This window comes from Eupeodes corollae, chromosome 2 (assembly GCF_945859685.1).
Source record: "Eupeodes corollae chromosome 2, idEupCoro1.1, whole genome shotgun sequence".
In the NCBI taxonomy this organism is placed as follows: Eukaryota; Metazoa; Arthropoda; class Insecta; order Diptera; family Syrphidae; genus Eupeodes; species Eupeodes corollae.
In genome coordinates, this window is record NC_079148.1 from 152,476,625 (window position 1) to 152,493,163 (window position 16,539).

The following is a 16,539-nucleotide window of genomic DNA, read 5'->3' on the forward strand; positions in this document are numbered from 1 at the left end:
TCTTGATGCAAGTCCCAAATCAGAGATAGTTCCGATAACTCGTTTTAAGGATACACGACAGCGTTGGGTTTTCAAGACATTATAAGTCACGCCGTTGCAATTTAAGGAACTTATTACATTTCTTAATTGGAGTTCCACATCCGTAGAGATGAGGGAACACTAAGAGTACTATCGAAACAATTAGTCAGACTAGAAGTTGCAGACAGAAGATTATTTATAAAATCGAGGAAGAGTGTAGGGGACAAAACAGAGCCCTGAGGCACACCAGCTTTTATATTGTCGGTTTTAGGCTTTAATCCGTCCAAAAATCCTGATCAATTGACGAAGTGATTTCTCCATACCGAAAGGACTCATTTGTGATATGAGAGAAATACAAATATATAAATTGGGTGGTGCAACAGTCCGTTGAGACTCTCAACCATTCCTGTGTGCGAGTACTGTTGTTGATCATGACAAGAATTACTCTTGGAGAATTTGTCAATTCCTCGCAAGAGGCAGTACCCGTGAAAAACTTTAGATGGCATAGGCAGGGATCGAACCCAAGACCTTTGGCATGACAGCCCAACGCACTAACCATCATCATTACGAATATGAGAGAAGGATGTCAGAATTCATTAAATGTTTTTGAAATATCAAGTGTAATAATCTTACGTTTTCCAAAAAGATGTAAAGATTTCTTCCACTGTTAGGTAAAATGAACCATGAGATCACTATTATACCTATTGCTTTGAAAGCCTTACTATCGGTCAGTTAGGAGCTTTAGTTTTTCAAATTTCTTAAAGCCAATATGGACGTTATTGTTGTGGAACGATAGTTTGTGGAAGAATAAGCAACTAGACGGCCTTTATTCAAGAATCGCCATTCTTCTTCCGAGATTCACTGCAACTTTTGTCACGCATAACATCTTAAGTTTCACTGAAACTATTTTCTTAAAAGTCTTATTTAAATTAGTTTCTAAGCAAGAGCTTCCTAATTTTAAAAGCTACAAAATTAACGGCCATAAAAAGAAACACTGAATTTGTGTTCGCCATTCTACACCTAAGTCCTTGATCTTTCAAGCTTCTAGATCAGTTTAGGACATATCTTCGAGAAGTGTCAAATCTTAGATTTAAAACCTCATCCAGCTTCAAGCCGTCCATAATATAAATTATAAACATCTCTATCACTTACCTTTTACCATCTTTAGTTTCCGTATCGACAACTACCATTTCCACTTCATTGGCCAATTGATTGGGATAAGTTTGATTCCAGCGGCTGTAGACCTTAAACCGATTCTTTTCACTAACTTTTGGCATTTTATGTTGGCATATGTAACGATGCTTGTCAACGCAGGAACGTGCTGACCATCTATAAGTTGAGAAGTTGAAAAAATAAAGACGAAAAGAAAACCAAAACAATTAATTCAACTATTGATTGGAATTGATAAATTGATTTGTTGAATGGTGAATGGACATATAAATATGTATGAATAAAATAAAAGCAGTATATTGTTTGTTGCTGAGTGTAAACTGTGTACAAGATGTTTTTTTTTTTTCAAAAATCTACTGGTTTTTAATTTTTATTGAATTAAGTATGCTATGTGCATTTGAAATGAAAAGGGAAGCGACTTTCCCTTGTGCGTGCTTAACAGCTACAAATAAGTTACATACGTCGTGACTTTATTTTGATGGCCAAAACGCTCATCAACTTGTATTGGATCGTTTTTAAATTAGACACAAATGTCAATCAAAGCAAAGGAGTGTCGAAGAAGAGTGTGAGATTCTTATTGTCAAACCTCATGGTGCATAACTAATATAGAAATTAATTGTGTGTACATGCAGAAAATGAAAGGGTGTCACTGTGACAACTAGAAACAAAAATAACTACGTATTTACAAACCTGGGTGTTGCATTTTTGGACGTTTGAGTGGGATACCACATGGTTCCACTTTAACGTCAGTATCTTTTTTGTTTTGTTTGCTGTTTTATTTAACATAATCGTTGGTGTTTTTTTGTGTTTTGTATATTTATATGAATTGAATGATGTAGATAGGTGAATTTAATAAGACATTAAGTGTAATTTGAATGGCTTACCTGTATTTTAGGGATGGATTAAGCACGGCACAAGTATATTCCAGACTCTGTCTGCTCCTGCAAAAAATGCTCATAAGAAACTATTCCAAAAATGGCTTTTTTATCTTTTGGTTCTTAAATAAAATAAAATATAATAAAAATAAACATTACTCGGGATCCAGTCGGCTAAAAGCATCGTAGCTTAAATTCTTGCCACTAATACTCCATTGCCAGACATTTATGTGCCAATCGTAAGTTGCACCAATCCAGATTTCATCAGTATCTAAAAAAAACAGAAAAGGATATATTTTTGACATTTGATTTTTATAGAAAATGTTTAAAACCAACCGTGATCCATTTTTTGGAAGAAAGCTCTCAGCTTTCGATCTGATCTATTATTTGGTTCTGCGAGCTTACTGTTTTTGTCCTTGCATTGAAAATGAGCCTCAAGCCAATTGGCTGGTTGATCTGAGATTGCGTAACATTCGGAACCGATTCGTTGAAATTTTGGTGGGCACATCGCGTACATACGACGTTTATTGCGAATGTTTTCTTTTGATTGAATAACAGTGAATACTGAAATAGTTAAATAATTACAATTAGTTGTTATTATTAAGGTTTTTCGAATATAAAGTTTTTAGGCGTTGTTCGCATTGAACTTATTTGAGGACACATATTTTGACGTCTCATTTTTCCATCTCGGTTGATGGACATTGAGAATGAGATGAAATGTCAAAACGAGACATCGAAAAAGAGTCCAATGTGAACACCGTCTTAGACATAATTTCATTTCCTTCTAATGGGACAGTAGAAAAGGAACAAGAAATTGAGGTAGACATTTTGAATTTGTTTTAAAATGAGGGAAATAAAATAATCAACGCCTTAGTTGTATTTTTAGCTTTGTTTGTTTCTACAATTCATTAAATTTCAAGAGACAAAATTAAAAGAAATTACTTACACACTGTCAATGTGATTAAAGTTAATGCTTTTGTTGAAAAACCCATTTTGTAGTTTTAGTTTTATTTTCTGTTTGGTGTTTAAAATTTAAAGTTGAATTTCCTCTTGTGTATTAATTTGAATGTTGACTCGTTTCTTTGACGAACCGATATTTTATTGATATCTGAATTTTTTTAATCAAAGAAATTTAGAAAAATGTGCGCTTTCCGCAGGGAGCTAGACTACATGAGCCCATGATAGTGAAGTAAATTATCTGCAAGTAAAAGAAAAATAAATAATTATTAATTGGGAACACATTTTTATTTTCTTAAACTTAGAAATTATTTTAAAACATTGTGATATCTTAATTGTATTCTGGTAGTTAACACTGTGTGAAAAGTGACATTTTAAACGTCATTTAAATAAAATTCCCCTCGAAATTCGTACCTTCAAAATTGTTATTGTGAATAATTTATAAATTGAATTCATGTATGGAAGTTTAGTTTCTAATGGACCTGGGCTCCTATTACAATGGAGAAAAGCTCTGTTAAAAATTATTTGGCATCTCCATTTTTTTTTCGATGGTAAATTTATTTACGATGTTTGAGATGTCATTGTTTAAACGATGTTGATGACCGTAGGCATTTACTTCATAAGCATAAATCATTCGTGAAGTACTGCTAAAAAAGAACAGCTGTACGTAATAATTAGCAAGAAATTAAGCTCCCGGTTAAGTGATGGGCATTTTTAGGTAAGATAAAATAATATAAATAAAATAAAATGATAAACAAGACAGCTTGGGACGAAGATCAAAGGGACAGATGTTTCAATAAGACATTTTTAGAGCTCTGTTTTGAATTCTGTACAAAAGACTCAAGTGTTTGAGCACCTGCCCAAATATTGGAATCGTAAAGGCTCTACAAATTATAGCCATATCAGGGGGCGGTGAAGTTAGATAAACCCTAAGCTCTTAGCAGCGTTTTTGTCTAATTGAAATTTTGTGGTATGTGAACTTAGAAATCCTAGAACTGAAAGCAGTTCAATCTCTTCAATGCAAGTGGCAAAAGGGAAAGGTTATTCTTTGGCGATATTAGACAGCATTGAGTTTTCAAAGTATTAAATTGGTTTTCGATTATACATTGTACAATGCTGGCAAAATCAGAATTGAGCTTGTCAAATGCTACCATAGTCCACCTCTGATGGACAAGGACGTGAATCTTAGAAGCAAGATCAGTAAGCTTCCTTTTTAAACACTAAGCTAATTTTTACAAATAAGCTGTCAAATTCTGTAAACTTTGCGAATTTATTATTTATTGAATATAAATTTATAATATGTTGAAAAACTTAAATTTGTGTTATAATAAAAATATGAAATACTGTAATATTATATATGTAAATAGAAATCGTTTGTGTATTTGGACGAACGAATCGAATACACAAACCATTTCTTTCGATAAGTTAGTTACCCGGTTTTTTACACTTTTTTGGATAAGTTCTTCTTAAAATTATGAGGCGGTTTTAGAATGAGCTCAGCCAGGGGGTCATATGAGCCATAACGCTTATGCAGTTAAGTTGTGTATGCAAAGATTTGCTAGTAATTTAACGACATTCACTAAAAAGTGGTTTATTGTCAAAGACATTTAAAATTTTTGCAACTTGAGTAATGCTTGAAATTATTTTCATAAAACTTGTTTCCAAGAAAAAAAGCAAAGATTCAGGGGTTTAAGAAGAAACCTTGAATAAGAGATCTTCAATTTTATATTAAGTTCCATTTAAATTCCTGAAACTAGACTTCAATTATATCTTATTTTTTGTATGCACATAAATAGTGAACATTGAAGAAATTTTTTGGTGTAAATTTGATTTTTTTTTGCGGAAATGAACTTAAAGAAATTTCTCTAATTTTTTCGGTTTCATTTTACAAGAAAAACATATTTTGGTATTGCTCCAGTTGGGTACCCCTCATAAAGCCGTTATTTTGTTTTCAAGTTTTCTCAAGAACTTAATTAGATTTCAATAATCTTGTCTTTCAATGCAAGCTCTTGTCGATGTTCAAATTTTAAAATTGATGATGATTTTTGATGATCGAAAATGTGTTTTTTTTTATTGGCATTTAAATTTTTGAGAATTTTTTTTGCAGGCATTGCAGCCGGTCAATATATTTCTTTCAAAATTGATCTTCTGGTAAATAAAACATTTAACAAATTTAAGAAATCTACATTTTGAAGGGAATTTTCTTTAGATGTTCTAAAATTGAGATTTAAACTAAGATTTAGGCTAATGTCTTATTGCATATCTCTTAATATAAAAGCTTTAAATCTTTTACGAACTAAAGTGAAAAGAGATTCTAAAACGTGCAATTTGTGCTTTGCCACACAAAAGTTTCTTCCCATCTTATTTGTTAACCTTATTTTGTTTTGATTTTTTAGTCAGAGAAATTATGCACTAAAATGCATTTTTTTCCTTAAATTCAAGAATCAATTTCAAAGTTTTGTTGGCTCCTTTAAGATGAAGCATCAGCTCCAATCTACGAGTAAGCAGATAGTAATAAAAGACTCCGGAAAATTTAGTCCGAAAAAAACTGCGGTAAAAAAAACAGAAAATTATTGATATCAGATTCGTTCTCATTTTCTGAGTTTTTTAATTTAAATGGCAACAAAAAAGCATATATTTTTTTTTGGAAGAAAGTAAGTTTCAAAACAATTTCTCCATGAAAGCAATAAAACCCTCTAAACTATTGTGTTTGCTCTTAAAACTGTTAGAATCCTGTAATGCTTTCATATTAAGAAAGTCTACTAAATTAGATAGTAAGACTATACCTTGATAGACAATAGCGTTCTTAAATAATTTAATTACTAAAGTTTTCACTTTAGCCCTTGAAATGTGTACATTTAAGGTTAATATGCACATAACTCGTATGTTATTTAAATTTTGTTAGCCTTCTTTAAAGAACATTTTTATGCGGTAAGTAAAAACTCGTCTATGATCCCCCCTCCCCTCATTAAAAATCTGGATCCACCATTGCTGCATGGATAAGCTAGTTATTTATAAAAAATAGAAAGAAGTAGCAGAGATTTTTTTTTAATAAATCGTGGACTAACTAACCCCTTTGCTAAAAAAAACATTATTTTTAACATTGTTCCCGATCCCGTCGAGATGCACATAAAAAGAAAGGTATTGTCCGGCTTTATCTACAACTGCAAACCAAAAGTTTCTGCGAGCTCTAGTTTTCGAAATAATGAGAATTATGTAAACTTACAGAAGTTGCACGCAACACACAGCAGATTTTTTGTGTTGATTGCGAAAATTTCCCAACCAAGCCTTGAAACAACGTGCGGCTTTTACTGCCTTATAGAGCATGAACGTACCTTTCCAACGATGTATATATCTCGAAAAATAATTACATTTAGTTTTTTTTTTCGAAAAATCGTGGGCTAACCACTTGGCTAAAAAAAAACATTTTTTTCAACATTATTCCCGATCCCGCCGAAATGCACATCAAAAGAAATGTATTGTCAAGCTCTATCCACAACTGCAAACCAAAAATTTCTGCAAGCTCTAGTTTCCGAAATAACAACAGATTTCTTGTGTTCATTACGAAAATTTAGCAACCAAGTCTTGAAGCAGCATGCGGTTTTTACCGCCTTATAAAACATGAACATAACCCCCAACGATGTATATATATATGTATATCTCGAGAAATTATTAGATTTAGTTTTTTTTTTCGAAAATATCGTGGGCTGTTTTTTAGGCAAGCGGTTAGTCCACGATTTTTTCGAAAACGGACCGCTGTGGCTCACCAGCGTTTATTTGGTGGATATTAGACTTGAACTCGTCAATGTCGAAAAATAAGTTTATGTTTGACCTTGATTCAATAGAGACAATTCGAGGTCAGAAAAAATAATGGAAAATTAATGCCATTTCCAGTTTCTGTCAATGGAATTCAAGGGAAATTTCTTGTTTACTCAGTGTTCGTAACAAAATTCTTCATAAATCTCTTACATTTATAATTTAAAGCCTTTACCACTTCTTAATGTGACACATTACTTAATAAGCAAATGACATTCTGCTTGTTTCTTGTGAAAGTCACTTGAATTTACCTTCTCTGACAACTACATAATGTACAAGGGTATTACACTACCTTTAAGTATGCTAATTTCGACAAGTCAGAGGTACTTATAGTCATGTCTATCTGATTAATTGTTTTGCATATTGATCTCCTTTCAATCAAATTCAACGGAATTGTGATTTTTAATTCAGTTTTCTTCAAACCAATTTCGATTAATTACTCTAAAAGTGTTGTCAACAAGTAAATGATAAATTCTAAACAAAAGTGATTGGTTTTTAAGATATTTTACTTCGTCACCTCAGACCATTACCTCTGCAAAATTCTTCTATGGTTTTAAATAAATCAAGTACATTTAAAAAAGTACAAAAAGAAAACATAACTTTTCCATTGGGCTTGTGCAATATTTTAAAAGCTTTTATTTAAAATTAAAAACTCTTGTCAAACAAGTACTTTGTAGTTTTTTATTTAAATTGACAGTACAAAAATCTAAGGTATACCGCTTTGGTTTTGAAAACGCCTTAATATGTAAAAACCGGCTTAATTTTGTTTTGGATTAAAATGACAGCTGAAGTGACAAGCAGTAAATCAATTTGAATGTTAGCTTTCAACTACTTGTTCTTGTAAAACGTGAATTAGTTCTTGAATTCAAATATAGGGTTGGTGTAATGGTTATGTTTTAACTTTTAATCGCGAACCCTCATATGTTTATTAATTTGAATCCATTTAGCTTTTAAGTCTTTTTAATGTAAGACTCTTTGAAAATCATGCATAAGATTCAAATGTGAATGTCTAAACTTGTAAATATATTTTTTCTTTTTTGTGTATTTTTTTTGAGTTGGAATTCAAAACATGGTTTGATCTTGAATCGAAGCTAGAGCCTGTTTGAAAGTCGATAATTTAGTCATTTTCTGTCCTTAATGTCAGTCCAATAAAAAGTGTTTCTCATTTTAATTATTGGTTTATTTTGATTACGTTTTACTGTTAATAGATTATCATTAACCAATAAACCTATATCTAATGCATGTTTAACATTTAATTAAGAAAACCAATCATGATGAGGTATACGAACGTCGCGTCTTGTGGCTGCAACCAAACCATAACACTCGTAAGTTGATGGTGTCTTGTTTTTTTTTTCCTACCGCACCGCAATGTCAAAGAAGTGGCCAAACACCCTGCAGTAGTCAATTCGATATGTATCTCTCGGATATATAATTGATTGTAATTACAAAACGACTTTGAAGTTTCGAATTCAACGTCAACGTCAAATGTGACAAATAATTGAAAACCATCGAAAGATAATGGGCTTTGGTTACGCGCTGCAGTGCGTATGGAATTCCATTCCCCCATTCTCCATTCCCATTCAAAACTACACTTAAACTATTCATATTAATTTCTGTCCGGAATCGTTTCGAGTTTTATGCATGACAGACGTCAAAACAAGTTTCTAAGGCTCTGTTCGGATACGGATTCGCATTCGGTTTTGAATACACATTCAAAGTAGGTGCATGGTATTAATGTCTTTTGCGTGGATCCACAAAGTCTGTTATAAATTGGTGTTTTGTGGTGTTGCAGTAGTGTTTCAATGCTGCAGACCGCATGTCTGCACAAAAAGATCATTATCGGTGGCACTCAGTCACTCAATCAGAATTCAAGTGCACCATCTTGTATTTGTAAATACAAACTTTTAGTAAGGTACTTATGTACATACCTAAGCTATCTATCTGTATCTTTAAAGAAAAGATCAATGCAATAAAAATAATAAAGAAATCTTTTAGTTCATTTGTACGACTTAAAGTCTACAACGACGACCGACTCGACACACGACGACTGGCGGATTGACTGTCTATCCAATTCAATTTAAATGAAAGGTATTTTTTAATTGGCTTTGAAGTGTGCCTTGGTGCAGAATTAATTGCATTGCTTTTGTTTTAGATGGAAATCAATAAAATAAAGGTAAAAGCAAATAATTCGTTTGTATATGATTTCTGTGCTATGTGGAACTTGAAGTGCACTTGAATTCCTTAGAGTTTCAGTTCAGTTCGAATCGATCGACCCTATTAGTTTTTCAAGTCTTTCTTATGTATACATTTTAAATTGATCATATGTGACTTAATAATGTTATGTTTTCTTTTAAATTCATTTTGACTTATAGTTTATTGTTTTGACCATTTGTGTATTTCGTTGAAGGTTGAAATTGTTGATTGCTTACGGTAAGTAATGGTGAATGAAAGCGATGAGTGATCACTTAAGTTAGGTTGACATTTCATTTTAATCTGTTATAACACCGTAAAGTGAAAAGCCCAGCAGCGTTTTGACAGGTGGTAATACAAAGAAGGTAATTGGTTATTTTTTGTCCTTAAATTTGGTAACTTTATTGCGTAATGGAAATTGAAGTATTTTAATACCGGTTTTTCCTTATTTTGCTTTGAACTCTAAAAATAGTCTCCTGGAGCACGATCAGAACAATGCCCTGAACTTTAAGCCAGTTAAAGTAATATTTCTTATATTTCAGAGATTTCTGAATTTTCAGAAAAATTTATATATTGACAAGATTTCTCACTTGCTGTGAGAAATCTGATAATAGAACTTTTATGATTAGTTTTCTCAAGAATTCTCTACTGCACAATTCTTGAAGAATTAAACGAAATAGAAAGCTATTTTGATTTCCAGGTGAAATTGAATAGTGAATTGTGTTTATATGACATTCTATTGCTCTGTTAATCCGTTATCTGAGAAAGTTCTCAACATTTTTGAAATATAAACTGGAAACTTTTCTAAATAGTAAGGTTTCTATTCGAAATGCAATTGAGTATTCAAAATGCAGGAATTGGAAATTTCGAATTTTTGGAGGTGACAATTTAAACGGTAGTACCCGTGGCATGATGGTTAGTGCGTTGGGCTGTCATGCCAGAAGTCTTGGGTTCAATCCCTGCCTTCTAAAGTTTTTTCTTGACGGGTGCTGCCTCTTGCGAGGAGTTGACAAATTCTCCAAGAGTAGTTCTTGTCATGAAAAGTGATTTCTCAAATTTGCCGTTCAGATTCGGCTTTAAGCTGTAGGTCCCCTCCATCCCTGATAACAGTACTTGCACAGAGGAATGGTTGAGAGTTGTAAGTCACTAGGCCCTAGTTCTCAAAGGATTATTGCGCCACCTAATTTATTTATTTTTGACAATTTAAACGAACTTTTTAGTCAAGTTGCAAATTAACAGTTCTGTATGATGGATAAACTAATTTTATTAATAAACTATTTTAAAATTATGAAAATAGTGAAAGATTTTTTTCGTTTGAAGTCTAAAATTTTTTGTTTTTTCAATTATTAGTACAATGGGTGAATTTTGTTGGTATTTTCTTTTTGCAAATATTGGTTTTTATCAGCTTATGTTTTTTTTGTTTTACTGTCAAACATCTTCAGTTTCATCTATAATTTATCCAAGAATCGTCTTCATATGAACGCTTTTAAATTATTGAATTTTATTATCAAAATGCGTACTCTGTTAAAAAAGTTTATCACTCGCTTCTTTAATTTTATGGTCAGTTTACCCACGCTGCTTAGTTTCCCACCAAATTTATATTGTTGGACATTCAACTACCAACACGCTTAAATAGAGTGTAGTTTAAGGAGAAATTCGAGTCTGTATAGGCCAGTATAAGCTATGACCTCGAATCGATTCGGAGCCCTTGGCCCTCTGTTACTCCACTTCGTGACAAATTTCGCGAAAGGATTTGAGTGTGAAGCCTTTCAAAATACAGCTGCTGCAAGAATTGATGCCGAACAACAGAATTTTGAGCTGTTCAAAATTTGGCTGAAGAACCATTTTTTTTTAATCGAAACATTGTGTGTTCAGTGTCAAAGCTCATTTATGGTTGCATGGAACAAGTAAAATTGACGTATTTTGAGTGAACAGCAACCGGGAGAATTCTTGCAATTCTAGACCTTGCAATTCTTAACGCGGCTGTTCATTGTTTCTTTAAAGATGATGGAAATCACAACGTTAATTGAAAAGTAGTAAGCGCTTCCGTGCGATGATACCAAAACTCTTTGCGCAAAAAAACAAGAGTTTGACTTGCATGACATTGTGGTTTCAAGAAGACGGTGCTACATGCCACGTAGCACACGTAACACTAGATCCATTGAGAGGAAAGTGCGGTGAACAGTTTCTTTCGCATTTAGGTCGGTCAATTTGCGGCCTAGATCAAGCGATTTAACACCTTTAGACTATTTCTTGTGGAGATATGTAAATGATAAGCCTTATATTTGCAGCAAAAAGACTGCCTCCATTGTCAGAACAACCTACTTCCTACGCAATTTTAATTGTTTCCAGCATTTGTATTTACGCTTGAAATATCTTGTGTTCAGCGTTGTCAAGCCAGAGCTCCGAACTTTCTGAATGAGTCCTCTGAACAAAAAATATAATAATAATAGAACTTTGAAGCTCTGAACACAATGAACGGAAGAAGAATCTGAATTTTGAGTTTGACTGTTAAGTCTTTGTTTGGATACAAAAAAAGGCAAAATCGTCTAAATAATAATTTAAAGCTTAGAACACGTTGGATTGGTGGAGAATATTAGTGGAGTACCTTTAGACGACTTCGAAATAAAAGATTATAGTTAAAATACTAAAGTACACTTTATTTAAAATAAAGTATTTCTTAGTTAAAGATGAATATTATGATAATATAATTTAGGATTCTTATAAGACGTGTGTACCACACTTGGCCAGCAAAGAGAAGAAGGCTAAATAAAATCGTAACATTTTAAAATCTCTATCACCCTTCCGGCATGTGATATTCCAGTACATATCTTTTATATTCAGTTGAATAAAACAAAATTGTTTTTAGTTTAGAAATTAGAAACTAGGGTTCGCCACAGATTTATACAAAACTTGACCTTTTGACAACATTTTGGTCGCGCTTGGCATGACATTTAATCAAGTTGCGGGACATTACTTCCCAGCGGGACATTTGTGCGACAAAAGTGAATTTGTGGGATTGTTTAGCATCTTTCATTGGAACAGGGAAATAAATCCACTAAGAACTAAATAAACTTTAACATCTTACCGTTAACTAAAGTTGTAACTAACCTTACATATGTTGACCTCAGAAACTTGCAAAGTTGTATAAATACATTTCCCTAACCTTGGTGAACTTCACATTTTATCTTTCTTTACTTAACCTTTAAAAATAGAATGGACTTCTAACGATTTAAAGCAAACACTTAACACTTTTACAAATTTAATAAAAATTCAAACATGTGTAAATATTGTAAGACACATATCTCGGAGAGAACACTTCACAAAAGTAAGTTATAAGCTTTAAATTGTAATCTCCACGTGCCACTCCTACGTGATTCAATTCCACACAAAAATAACAAGAAGGAAAAATATCTACACAATTCTTTTTCAAGTCAAATGCATTCATAGTCACAGTCAAAGAACTTTCATAACTCGTATATACCGCCATCTATATCCCAGAAACTTCACAGAGTGAAATCATTCATCACACTTGACTAAAAGCCACTGACAGAGACACACACTTTATACCCCCCTACAAAAGGCATTCATATATTTACACATCAGAAATCATCTTCTATCAAGGTTTTGATTTATGTTTTGTGACGAACGGCGACGATGTCGACAACGACGACGAAGGAATAAGCTGGTTTATGTTCACTCTGGAGCTTGGAGTCTAGAGTCTAGAGTCTGGACAAATGCAATGAAATCAAATTATTGCACTTCATATATCGTTCGTCATAAAGATGTCGCTACATCAACGATGAATCTCATGTCATTGAGGTATAGCTATCCAAATACAAGAGATATGCACCATCATTCAGGGGGAACAATGTGAATAACGGTAATCACGCCTATAGGCAATTCTACTCTCCTGCTCTGGATTTAGTGTTTCAAAGAAGAGTCATCGTTGCTTCGTCCTCGTGATTCAGAGATCTCGGTAGGTTGGTTGGTCAAGTCTGACGGCCGGACGGGCAGACGAATGGTGGTTCGATGAAAGAGCAAACTAAGTTGAACACACCACCACCACCGTCTCATCGTCGTTGTTGTCCCTGTTCTGTGACTCAACTTGACCAGGTCACGTTGTAGATTCATTCTATCGCTGGAAAAATATTACTTCCGTCTTCTGTGAAACCCTATATAGGTTGATATACGTTCCAAACTATGTACAACCTGTAGTGTTAAAATTTATGTAGAACCAATCTGTTTTGGTTCAGTAATAAGGTTCCTTTTCATATATTGACACGAAACACAAGAATTCTGTTGTGTTGTTCTGGAATCTAGGTGTCCACAAGGAGCTATGAACATGAAAAAGGTGGAAACACCCAGATAACTTTTAAACAATGGAGGAGTTGGTTATACGAGTATGTTCGGTGTCAGATAGGTATTGTACAATGGGAGGATTCTACAGATGTGCTGGAGTTGGAGGAAAGAGCTCCTTGCTTTGGAGGTTCCTTTGGCTCACGATTGTAGAGCACAAACTCTAGAATTAAGAGGGTGTGCAGTGCATGGTTTGTCATTGCTTCCGCCTTGTGCTTCGAAGATAATGATGTTCCGTCGTTTTTCTTCCGTTTAGCGCGCAGATCACATACGTCGACGACGACGCGACGCTAATGTCTGTCCTAGAATGAGATAAAATAATGTGTGTTGGAACAACTGTGACGCCTTCCATTTTATGTTTCGTTGTTTTTCTTTTTTTTACTTTGCTGATGATAGCACAATGAAGGAAATCCTAAAAGTCAAACGTCATTAAATAAAATCAAGAAAATTCAATTTCCATTAGGTAGGTAGGTGGTGGTCTTTTATATAGTTGGGGGACTTGGAATTGGAAGGAGAGAGAATAAATTGAAGTGCTATCTTCATTGTTGCAGAAAGTTAGCTATAACATTTGGATCCGGTTCGTATAGTTAAATTCCGTTGTTGTTTTGCTTTTGGGACCATCCCCATCCTCTTTTTGTAGCTTGTATAGTATTAAAACCAGGAAGTTTCTGCTGTGAAGTAAAAATAATTCAACATCTGCTAATAGTCTTCTATTCTAGGAAGCGGGTGGGCGTAGAGTCAGAAATAGAGAGAGAGTATCAGGTTTAGAGCTTTTAAATTATTTCCAAATGGATTTCTATATGTGAAATGGTAAGTGACGAAATGCATACGAGTATACTTACATTTCTGTAGGTTTGATGAGGAGGTTTGGTGGTGATATGAAGCTGGACGGATTTTAAATCCATTTACTAACACAGTTTTTCATAAAACTAATTTGAGGCTTTAAGAGAAGTTTATTGGAAACGTTAGCATATTTTATCCAAGATAGAAACTTCTGTGCTTCGTACAGTAAGCTGTTACATATTGTTGTTTTGTTGAATTATTCAAAGATTAGGCTTGCTTGCAATAAATAGACTTTAACCTTTTATTTGATTAGAGATGATGCATAAGGGCATTTCTAGTAAAGCCAAATGGAGATAGAAACACCAGATGCATAAACATACAGGAAGCGACATCCTTATACAATTCCACAACATTTTTCTAGGATATTTTCTGGTATTTATTTAACACAATGTATGTTTAGAATTCTGGGCTAGTGCTCCTGCAAATTTCTTAAGCCTCTTTGACAGCATTGAACTTAGAGCATTTAAAGCACTTTTTCATGACAAGAATTACTCTTGAAGGATTTGTCAATTCCTCGCAAGAGGCAGTACCCGCGAAAATTATTTTTTTAAATTAAGCTGGCACAGGCAGGGATTGAACCCAAGACCCCTTGCATGACAGTCCAACGCACTAACCATCATGCCACGGGTACGGCTCATCAGTATTATGGTTAAAAATATTAACCGTAATACTCGCGCTTCTAGGAATGCTCATCAGTATACCTTCGAGCCCAACTTCAGTCTTACTGTCAAGTGCAGAGATTCGTTTTCTAGCCGTACTATGAGAATGTTGAATGCCTTAATACACTCTGTTTTTCTCAGAGTGAATTATTTAATACACAAAAATAGCAGTTTTGCGGGCATACTGAATAATTAACACTTTTAATGATTCAAGGCGAATGCTAACACAGTTCAGAGTTTAAGGCGAAAACGACCTATTGTAATTTGCATTTCTAGAGGAAAACTACTTTACTTAGGTTCTCAGACCTGTAAAGTCCGTTGGGAACGCCTTGGGGGCATAGGTCCTTTACAACGCCTACGCGCCACCGGAGATGTGTTTCAGATCCCTCCAACTTTTGTCTAATGACGCTGATTCTGCCTCTACTGTCCTGCGCCATGTGCTTCTCGGTCGTCCAGCTCTTCTTTCTTCTTGTGTGAGCAGATTCCACTGCATTGCTTGGCCTGCAATCCAGTCGTTACCTTTTCGAAGCGTATGTCCAATCCATTCCCACTAACGTCTTCGTATTATAGAATCTATAGGTTCCTGACCTGTCCTTCTATGAAGAACGGTTTGGCCATAAAATCCTTAGGATGTTACGAAGACATCTATTTACTAAGGTTTGCACCCTTCTTGTTATAGCTGAAGTAACCTTCCAAGTGCTGCACCCATAAAGAAGCACAGATTCGACATTTGTAGGAAACAGTCGTAGATTTGTTCTTAAGCTGATAGAGTTATTCCTTCAAATTTTCGACAAAATACTGAACGCCGCTTTTGCTTTACCGATGCGGCAGATGCCGTCTTGTTCGGTTCCGCCTTCGATGGAATTAATGCTTCCAAGGCATTGAAAGCTCTCCACTTTTTTTTCAACCAAAACTAACAGATTTTTAAATGTTTCTTAAATCCCTTGATTTTTCATTAAGGAAAATGAAAATTTTAACAAATACATGCCTTAAACTCTGAAAGCGTTTTTAATCTAAGTCTGTTAATCTTCGTCCCAGCCTTCGTCGGTTTGTCCAACTATTTTTCGACTAAACGGCTATTATGAAACTATTTCATTTTCCATCGACCATGACCCATTTTTGGATATTCCAAAGCACATTTCATATTTAGTTTAGATTTTTGAATCTATTTCCGAAATTACTGATTGTTATTACAATTTCAAGTGAAACCTTTTCATTAAGGTTTATTTAAAGGTATAAAATGAGAAATAGGGTTTTTTTGAGAAATTTCAAAACACATTCAAAACACATCAAACAATTTAAACTGCAAATGTTTGTCTAGTTTACATATTAAGACACAATTAATATACAATAGAAGAGTAAAACCTTTTAAGTGCATGTGAATATTTTAATTAGAAAACTTTACTGATACAAAGGTACCTACCCTAAATATAATGAATAACAGAGACATTCCTAAGAAACGTATCATTGAAAGTGTCAACTTTGTTTTTTTTTTTCAGTTTAAAAGAAGTTAAATAAAATAGAAAACATTTAATAAAATGAAACACAGTCACTGATGAATGATATAACCACAATTTTAATGGAATGTACTTTAAAAAATAAAACGGATACGAATTTCAAAGTTCCTAGAAATTGCAGATATTCAAGGATTC

The 16,539-nt window shown here is 33.7% G+C and overlaps 1 protein-coding gene across 3 annotated transcripts in view; it reads right to left on the reverse strand.

Annotated features, from left to right (window-relative positions):
• Nucleotides 1-16,539, reverse strand: part of LOC129947560 (trichohyalin) — a 172,999-nt gene that overhangs the window by 4,377 nt on the left and 152,083 nt on the right. For 2 of the 3 annotated variants that reach the window (XM_056058168.1, XM_056058169.1), the window contains exons 3-7: nt 3,010-3,261; nt 2,400-2,627; nt 2,223-2,334; nt 2,073-2,129; nt 1,171-1,347 (exon numbers count right to left, since the gene is read on the reverse strand). In XM_056058168.1, the coding sequence (XP_055914143.1) occupies nt 1,171-1,347; nt 2,073-2,129; nt 2,223-2,334; nt 2,400-2,627; nt 3,010-3,055 (620 nt within the window). In that variant the 5' untranslated portion in view covers nt 3,056-3,261. The remainder of the gene's footprint in view (nt 1-1,170; nt 1,348-2,072; nt 2,130-2,222; nt 2,335-2,399; nt 2,628-3,009; nt 3,262-16,539) is intronic. The other variant, XM_056058171.1, reaches the window with a different exon arrangement.